This window comes from Macrobrachium rosenbergii, chromosome 41 (assembly GCF_040412425.1).
Source record: "Macrobrachium rosenbergii isolate ZJJX-2024 chromosome 41, ASM4041242v1, whole genome shotgun sequence".
Taxonomy (NCBI): domain Eukaryota; kingdom Metazoa; phylum Arthropoda; class Malacostraca; order Decapoda; family Palaemonidae; genus Macrobrachium; species Macrobrachium rosenbergii.
In genome coordinates, this window is record NC_089781.1 from 98912988 (window position 1) to 98922987 (window position 10000).

Below are 10000 nucleotides of genomic sequence, written 5' to 3' on the forward strand. Positions count from 1 at the left end.
TCAGTCTATACTTCTATTTCTCTACTGGTAAGCTTCTTAGGAATAGGGACAATTCATTCGGGATTCTTTCCATTTAATTTTTCTTTTTATTAGTTGACAGACCAATTGTCGCCTGTATGTGTATTATATATATATATATATATATATATATATATATATATATATATATATATATATATATATATACATATATACACATATATACATATATATATATATATATATATATGTATATATATATATATATATATATATATATATATATATATATATATATATATATATATATATATATATATATATATATATACACACAGTACAGTATATATTGATTGTAGCAACAGTCAGAGGGGTTATACTGCTCTTCAATATCCATATTTTTCTCATACCCCTTTCATTCAGCAATGCAAGGATTAATGTACATGCGAATTGCAGACTTTGTTGCAAAGGACAGCTTCGAATGTATGTAAAAGCCTTCTAGTTGCGAATTCAACCCTTTGCATTATCTCTTATAAGCGGAGCAACGCAACAAAATGTTTGAGTTTTCAGGCAAATCATTGAGAGATATTTAGTTCGGAAAGTCGTTTTGCTCTAGGAAAACATTAGTGTTTCCGTCAAATCCTGGAAAACGTGTGTGTGGGAGGGAGGTTTTTGTGGCGATAGAAAGCCCTTGGCTCTCTCTCTCTCTCTCTCTCTCTCTCTCTCTCATTTTTTCTCATTTATGTTTCCTATCTCTCTATAGATATTATTTTTACGTAATGTTTTCATGTAATTAATTTTTACGTAATGTTTTCATGTAATTAATATTTTTTTCTTTCTTTTTTCAGGTAAGAAATGGTCAGAGGCGTGTCTGTGGTGCGGTTTGTGAGTAAAATATAAAACGTCAGCCTTGAAGTATGTTCTTTTAATGTAGACTTTTGGTCGGAATCTCTCTCTCTCTCTCTCTCTCTCTCTCTCTCTCTCTCTCTCTCTCTCTCTCTCTCTCTCTCTCTCTCTTGTAATGTTTTGTTAAATAAAAATTATTATTTGGAAAATTCTCTCTCTCTCTCTCTCTCTCTCTCTCTCTCTCTCTCTCTCTCTCTCTCTCTCTCTCTCTCTCTTTTAAAATATGAAACTTCAGCCTTGTAATGTTTTGTTTAAATAAAAATTATTGGTTGGAAAATCTCTCTCTCTCTCTCTCTCTCTCTCTCTCATAAAAATATAAAACTTCTCTTCTATGTTCTCAGGGAAAAATTCGCTCTCTCTCTCTCTCTCTCTCTCATAAAATATAAAACTTCAGTCTTGCTATGTTTTGTTTAAATAAAAATCATTGGTCTGTCAAAATCTGATTATCTCTCTCTCTCTCTCTCTCTCTCTCTCTCTCTCTCTCTCTCTCTCTCTCTCTCTCTCTCTCTCCAAAATAATCGCTACTTATCCTGTCACCCGCGCTGATTATTTCAACAGGGTTGTCGAACCGGAAATGACTTATCCATTCCTCCCGTCTCCAAAAGGTCACTCAATTCCGAAGCAAGGATGATCCTCGTAGTCACTTAGCGCCTCGGAGTTCCCAGACATCTTGTTTCCCGTCTGCCATTCCTTCCCCCCCCCTCCTCCTCCTCCTCCTCCTCCCCCTGCAAAGTACTGTCCTTTGAATAGTTGGTCTGAAACTTGGACCAACCAACCAAGTACTATCGCCCAAGTTTTCCTCATACTTACTGGGACTTTGTTGTAGTTTCCCTCCACAACTGATGTTTTTTTTTTTATATATATATTTGTCTCGTGGTGCTGGAATGATTCTCTCTCTCTCTCTCTCTCTCTCTCTCTCTCTCTCTCTCTCTCTCTCTCTCTCTCTCTCTCTGTCAGCTGTTTGGACCAGGGTGTCCAAGATAATGGATAAAGTCGAGATGAAGTTTTCATTTATTTTGATAAAAATTTTCAGAACTAGAAATCAATGTGCTTAAAGCTCTGTCTCGACGAGGTGCTGGAAATTTCTCTCTCTCTCTCTCTCTCTCTCTCTCTCTCTCTCTCTCTCTCTCTCTCTCTCTCTCTCTCTCTCTCTCTGGTAGGCATTACTCAAGGTTCTTCGCGGCGGCCTTTCGTCCCCTAGCTGAAACCCCTTTCATTCATTTTACTATACCTCCTTTCATGCTCTCTTTCTTCCGTCTTCCTTTCCACCTTCTTAACAATTGATTCAGCATTATTTTCAGAGCTGAATGACCTCGTAGGTCCCAGCGCTGCTTGGCCTTTGGCCTAAATTTATATTCCACATTGTTTTTATTATAACATGTGATAGAAATCTATAACGCTCTCGCTATGGAATGCGATAGATACAGACCATATGTTCCCATTCCTATTTTTCAAGGTCAAGTTCAAGATCTCCTAGCATGTGGTCGGTGTTGGCTCCAACTTAATCTCTCTCTCTCTCTCTCTCTCTCTCTCTCTCTCTCTCTCTCTCTCTCAATATTTTCCAGCTAGTTCCCTTGTCTTGTTTGTTATATTGCAAGTGTGGATTTACGAATTCTCTCTCTCTCTCTCTCTCTCTCTCTCTCTCTCTGTCTTGTTTGTTATATTCAGCTAGTTTTCTCTTGCTTGTTATATTGCAACTGTGCATTTCTCTCTCTCTCTCTCTCTCTCTCTCTCTCTCTCTCTCTCTCTCTCTCTCTCTCTCTCTCTCTGTTACAGTAGAAGAGCCATTCAGGCACATGGCGTTGGAAGAGGCTGCTATGTTAATGGCCAGGTGGTTGTTGGTTGAGTCTCGTAGTTGTAAATGAAAGGTCGAAGGAGGAAGAGGAGGTTTCGAGGCTCTTATGTGGGTGGGGAGGGAGGGAGGGGAGCTATTTGGATAGGGGGTCAGGAGAGAGAGAGTGGGGGGGAGGATGGAGGAGGAGTAGTACAGCCGGCATTCACTTCTTGAACAACCTGTTGATTATCGATCATGACCCCAGCCATCAGTACCACTACCACTACCCTCTCTCTCTCTCTCTCTCTCTCTCTCTCTCTCTCTCTCTCTCTCTCTCTCTCTCTCTCTCTCTCTCGTCTTCTTTTATTCTAGTGTGCCTCTTCACGTGAGCCTCATTTTGCCCACCCCCAACTTCCCACCACATCCCCTTACCGTCATCCGCCGCCCTCACTTATGGTGGCTCCCCTCCCCTCCCCCTTCCCCCGTCGTCCTCTGCCTCGTCTCACTGAAGATGAGCCTCTCTGCCCTCACTCCCACTCCCTCCCTACCTCGCCCTGCCTCCCAAAGACCTCATTCCTTCCTTCAACCTGGTCCTCCTCCTCTTCCTAACGCCTGGGAGACTCGAGGTCTCTTAGTTTTCGAGTTCTTTCCCCTCCTTGACGTGCGTTGTGCCGGTACTCTCTCTCTCTCTCTCTCTCTCTCTCTCTCTCTCTCTCTCTCTCTCTCTCTCTCTCTCTCTCATCTTCCTTCCTTTTTGTTTTCTCTCCCCGACATCAGTAATTCATGCCGTGCCGGGACGGTAAAAGATGTACAAATGTTTACGTCTTCAAAAATGTGACGTCATGGGAAGGAAGAGGTCCTTGGAAATAGTTTTTTTTTATTTATTTAATCGAAAGAAGGAAATAAAAAAAGTATTTTCGTTCGCTCTCCCGAATGATGAGGTACTGTTGTTTTCTCTTTACCCCCCTCCCCTCCCCCTTTTTTTTTATTTTGTGCCAGTGACTCGATACCCCAGTTCTCTCTCTCTCTCTCTCTCTCTCTCTCTCTCTCTCTCTCTGATATCATGGACTCCTGCTCCGCAAATTCAAGTGCCTTCCGCATTTCATTTCTGCATGTTAAGCGGTGAAATGAAATTGAAATGTTTTTGGGGCCCTTCGCAAATGTGTTCCTGTCGTAATTTCGAGTTGGCCCGGCCTGGGAGATGTCGTTTTTGCAGTCTTGAATAAAATGCATCAGGCAATTTTTGAAATGCGATCAAGTAGTGTTTCTTGTGTTTAGTAATTTGATGTATTGGGTCAGAGGGTTACTTCTTATATTTTAGGTATTTTCACCCCGAAAATTAAGTTGTATTAGCTTCTAATAAACCGGTAGTGGGGGAGTATTGAGCCGTGCCTGTCAATATGGAAATTTGTATGTTAGTGCGCTTGTCATTTTCCCGTCCAAGCAGCCGCTACTGCATGGACTTTCAGTTTGTTGTTGCGCGTTGAATAATAGATTAAATGAATATGCATAAATTTCCTATTCGAAGTTACCGATTTTCATATAGTTTTCATGTTCGGAAATTTTTTTGTTATCCAGTCTTGTACAGAATTAATTTGACAAGTCATTCCATAAAGTTCAAAGTGTGTCTGTCGAGTTGAGGAATGCAACCCGGCGTTTGCGAGTTGAACGTCTGCTCTCGTCTTAAAATGGTGAAACCTGCCTTTGTAAATAATAGACCAGTATTCGGATGGTTTCGATACTTCACCTTCTTGGGAAGGGCGAAAAATCTTCTGATGTTACTTGTTGAGTTTTCCAGTTCCGGAAAGAAAATTCGGGAACTTTATACTCTGCGGGAGTGGGTTATCAAGAACTATTCCTTAAATAGTTTAAAGTAAGTTTAATCAGTTTAGTTCTCAGTAGGGGTCTACCCCATCAGAGCATTTCACGCGGTGCACTGTAGACATTACGTAAGGTTTTTTGCATCGTCCCTTCGACCCTTAGCTGCAACTCCTTTCATTCCTTCTACTATGCCTCCATTCACATAATCTTGCTTCCGTCTTACTCTCCACCTTCTCCTAGCAGTGGAGGTTTTCCTCATGTTACACCTATATATACAACCCTTTTACTGTCAGTTTCAACCTTTCAGCTCTTGAATTACCTCGCTTGACCTTTTGCCTAATTTTGTATTCCATTCCTGGCTGCAATCCCTTTCATTCCTTTTACTGTGCCTCCGTTCATATTTTCTTTCTCCCGTCTTGCTTTCCACCCTCTAGAGAATTGTTTCATAGAGTAACTGCGAGATTTTCCTCCTTTCACACATTTAAAGCCTTTTTACTATCAATTTCAACCTTTCAGTGCTGAATGACCACATGGGTCCCAGCGCTTGCTTTGGCCATTGGCTTAAATTTTTTATATTCCATTCCTATCTGTATATAGTTTTATTTATACATTCATGTCATGTCCTACTTGAATATTTTTCGTGAATGAATATCTCTTTCTCTTGATTCATTTCCTCCTTTTTCCTTTCAGCGTGGCTCTGACGAGCTGCTGGCTCAGAGCGGGGCTGTCAGCAATGGTTCCATCATGAGCCCGGCAGCCAACCACGCCGACAATAACAATGATGCCAAAAAGGTAAGTTTTGACTAAGGTGACCCCTTGGCTATGCTGGACCCCAATTCTGCAATTTCTGTGTGACCTATCAATATTGTGAACAGTTTCTGTGACGTGTCTTGACATTATTAATAACTGAGGGAATTTTTGACCATTACTGACCTGTCAGGTAAGCTTTTGACCGAGGTGACCCATTGTGACTACGCAGAACCCCAGTTCTGCCGTTTCTAAGATCAGTCATTAATTTCTGAACAGTTTCTCTGACTTGTCTTAATTTTATTGACTTCTGAAGTGAATTAGTGGTTTTTATTAGGTGACCCCGTGACTACGCATACCATAATTCTGCCGTTCCTGTGACCTATCAATAATTTTTCGAACAGTTTCTCTGACTTGTATTAATTGTCAGCAAATAAGACTTTGTGAACGCTAGCCCATTTGGCTATCAGTGTGCAAATTGTTCAGTAGTAACCCATTGAAAATGTTGAATCTCTCCTTTTCATTTTATTAGTTACGATGAATGAATGACTTTACCCAACAGTGGACGTTTGTCTTGGATTATTTTTTTTATTTTTAGGATTACTTTTTTTAATTTGGCACTACGTTGTGCAGTGTTTTTGAATATTCACAATCTTCATGGCATTAAGTAGTTAGCATCAGGGAGAGTGTACAGTAAAAACAAATAATTATGTAGTAAAGGAATTGTCGTAGGGAAGAGTACAAAAACGATTCATACAAATGCCCCAGGTCGTGTATGAAAATAAAAGGGGTCAATTCCGTTATTGATTATTTACGTAAACAAAATCTTAGATGTTTCACGTTTTATATAAAAGGAAGTAATTTCACTATTGATTTTTTGCATAAACAAAATTGAGGTTTTTTCACGTTTTATCATAGAAAAGGAAGCAATTTCATTATTAATTGTTTACATAAACAAAATCCGAGATTTTTCGTGTTTTATGTAAAAAGAAGCAATTTCACTATTGATTGTTTGCTTAAACAGAATCTTAGATGTTTCACGTTCTGTCATAATATAAAATGGTGCAATTTCATCATTGTTTACTAATATAAAAGAGTGCAACTTCATCATTAATTGTTTACATAAACAAAATCTGAGAAACGTTTTATGAAATGCCCGTGATTCTTATTTACTGCATTTAGTAAAATTAGAAATGTTACAACAAAGTTATCTTTAAAAAAAATTGTCCCTTTTAAATTAGTCATTTAATTACTGACAATAGTGATAATATTTTCCTTGTTTCCCTCACTCGGTTTGCCTTATTTTTTGTAAGAAAAGCAATTGCAAGAGTTGGCACTGTGTGACGAATGGTATAATTAAATGCTTCAAAGTGTCCTTGGGCGGCAATTGTATAGGGTACTTAACGAGTTAATGATCACCAGAATCCCTTGGCAGAGACGTTTCTAGCAGATAGTGAGCTGTGTGTTTTTCTACACAGAGATTTCCTGCAGGCTAGTTGTTCTATTTTAACTTGCTTTCCTGCAGGCTAGTTGTTGCTGTTTTAACTTGATTTCCTGCAGGCTAGTTGTTGCTTTTTTTAACTTGATTTTCTGCAGGCTAGTTGTTCTATTTTAACTTGATTTCCTGCAGGCTAGTTGTTGCTGTTTTAACTTGATTTCCTGCAGGCTAGTTGTTGCTGTTTTAACTTGATTTCCTGCAGGCTAGTTGTTAGTTGATTTCCTGCAGGCTAGTTGTTGCTGTTTTAACTTGCTTTCCTGCAGGCTAGTTGTTGCTGTTTTAACTTGATTTCCTGCAGGCTAGTTGTTGCTGTTTTAACTTGATTTCCTGCAGGCTAGTTGTTGCTGTTTTAACTTGATTTCCTGCAGGCTAGTTGTTGCTGTTTTAACTTGATTTCCTGCAGGCTAGTTGTTGCTGTTTTAACTTGATTTCCTGCAGGCTAGTTGTTGCTTTTTTAACTTGATTTTCTGCAGGCTAGTTGTTCTATTTTAACTTGATTTCCTGCAGGCTAGTTGTTGCTGTTTTAACTTGATTTCCTGCAGGCTAGTTGTTGCTGTTTTAACTTGATTTCCTGCAGGCTAGTTGTTGCTGTTTTAACTTAACTTCCTGCAGGCTAGTTGTTTGTTGTTGTGTAAATGTACAAATGTCAGTATCAACTGTAAAGTCTCGGTATTAGAAGTAATTTTTTAATGTACAAATATCAATATTTAAAGTCTGTTAGGGAATAGTTTTTAAATGAATGAATATCAGTTTTAAAGTCTTGGTATTAGGAATAATTCTAAAATGTGTGAATATCAGCATTTAAAGTCTCGGTATTAGGAATAATTCTAAAATGTGAATATCAGTATTTAAAGTTTCGGTATTAGGAATATATTTAAATGTATGAATATCAGTATTTAAAGTCTCGGTATTAGGAATATAATATTTAAATGTATGAATATCAGTATTTAAAGTCTCGGTATTAGGAATAATTCTAGTGTGAATATCAGTATTTAAAGTGTGTATTAGGAATAATATTTCAATGTATAAATATCAATATTTAAAGTCTGTATTAGGAATAATATTTTAATGTATAAATATCAATATTTGCAGTCTCGGAATTGGGTATAATTTTATATATTAATGTATAAATATGGATATTTAAAGTCTCGGAACTAGGTATAATTTTTGTTTGGTCATGTTAATGTGAGATATAACAATAAAATGGACATAGTTTTAGTAATATACTAAGATATTCTGTGACTGATCAGGTGGCTAAGAAAACTAGTCTGGACCTGTACTTATAAAGTTTTATAAGTCTTATAAGTCTTACTTTATATTTCAAATGAAATAGGATTTTTTTTCGGTAAGCCTTCAAAGTCACTATATTACCCCAAGGACGAATTTAGGCAGGGGTACTATAACTCCAGGGATACAGTGCAAGTCCGTTGTTTCTTTCATTTCCATGGTGCCGTGGCTACGAGACTCAGGGGCCAACAGTTCCCGAGTTCTGTCCAGCCAGCATAACTAATGACGTAGTTGTCTCCCCCTCGTTTTGGGAGGGGAGGGTTTAGCCTCCCCCGGCTGGGAGGGGGCAGTAGTAAGCTGTTGTTTCTGCAGCTGGTTTGGTTGGGTTGGGTTTTGGTTGACCTAAAGACTACGTGGACCTACTTCTTCCTCATATCCTGCAGGAATAGTTCAACTGAAGACAATTTGCATATATTTTTATCTATTTATTTATTTAGTATTTCCAGAACCTGTAAATTTGACAAGTAATTAGAAATGAAACTAATTTGGACCTTATGCTTATATTTATTTTAAGATTTCCAGAGCCTGTCATATTGAGAACTACTTAGAAATCAACCCAATTTGATAGTCCATAGTGTGAATGTAGTCTTGTTTTATTTATTTTAAGATTTCCAGAGCCTGTCTAGTTAACAGGTACTTGGAAATATAATTAATTTGAAAGTCCAAAGAATGACTATATTATTTTATTTATGTTAAGATTCCAGAACCTGTAAAATTAACAGGTACTTGGAAATAAAACTAAGTTATAAATTTTATTTATTTTTAGATTTCCAGAACCTGTCAAATTGACGAGTACTTAGAAATGAAACTAACTTGATAGTCCAAAGCAGGATAATATTCTTATATTTTTGGTTTATTTATTTTAAGATTTCCAGGAATTGTCACATTGAATAACACAAACTAATTTGATATTGCATTGTCCAACGCCGGACAATATGCTTTTATATATTTTTTTTATATTAAGATTTCCAGACCCCGTCAAATAGAAAAGTACTTCGAAATTAAAATGGATTTGGTGGTAGTATTTTTATGAGTCCTTGGGGTCGAGTCTATTCAGGATTCGTAGTGTTTACTAGACAGTTGCTTTTGAAAGCTTGTAACTTGAATGAATAAAATCCCCAGTAGATACCCATCCTGTATAATAATTGAGATCCTGTTATTTCTTGAATGAATCTGTGAATGCACACCACTGTTGTGTGTTTAGCTTTCATTTTGTATCGGGTACCCATCCTGCTTACTAAAAAGAGGTTCTGTTATTCCTTATATGAATGCTCAATGCATAGTTCTTATTTTATATACATATATATATATATATATATATATATATATATATATATATATATATATATATATATATATATATATATATATATATGTCAAGATTCTCGAGTTAAATATAATGTTTACAATCTTCGATTGAGTGAAGTCCTGTAATAATTCTTCGCAAGACTGCTCAGTACAGTTGTGCAATTGATCAAGGTAAACTGAATATGTGTATAGTTTTAGTTTTGTCTATCTCATCCTTCTGGAGTTAAACGTAATGTTTACATTTCTTGCAAATCCGCAGGTTAAGCTGGACACGAAAAACCCAGGAGCACCGTCCCGTGTTATCCACATCCGCAACATTCCCAATGAGGTTACCGAGGCAGAGATTGTCCATTTGGGCATCCCCTTCGGCAAGGTCACCAATGTTCTTGTGCTCAAGGGGAAGAATCAGGTTAGTTTGGGTCAATGGGTTACGTGGGGTTATTTTATGTTGCTTGCAGGGGTCACTGTAAGTGTTTGTTTTTCGTTCTCTCTCTCTCTCTCTCTCTCTCAAAAGTTATTATGGGTTCATATGTTCTCTTTATCTCAAATGCATTATGGGCCCATATGTTCTTTTATATCGCATGCAAGGGCCCTCTCTCTCTCTCTCTCTCTCTCTCTCTCTCTCTCTCTCTCTCTCTGATCGCATCGTTACCGAAAAGCTTGTTTTTATGGGTATTGTG

At 37.6% G+C, this 10000-nt stretch overlaps 1 protein-coding gene across 50 annotated transcripts in view; it reads left to right on the forward strand.

Moving 5' to 3' along the window:
* heph (polypyrimidine tract-binding protein 1 heph) overlaps window positions 1-10000 on the forward strand; it is a 387035-nt gene that overhangs the window by 351052 nt on the left and 25983 nt on the right. For all 50 annotated transcript variants that reach the window (XR_010849783.1, XM_067084747.1, XM_067084767.1 and 47 more), the window contains 2 exons: window positions 5171-5272; window positions 9580-9729. Coding sequence is in view for 49 of the 50 variants with exons in the window: in XM_067084747.1 (XP_066940848.1) it covers window positions 5171-5272; window positions 9580-9729 (252 nt within the window). In the remaining variant the exon portion in view is untranslated. The remainder of the gene's footprint in view (window positions 1-5170; window positions 5273-9579; window positions 9730-10000) is intronic.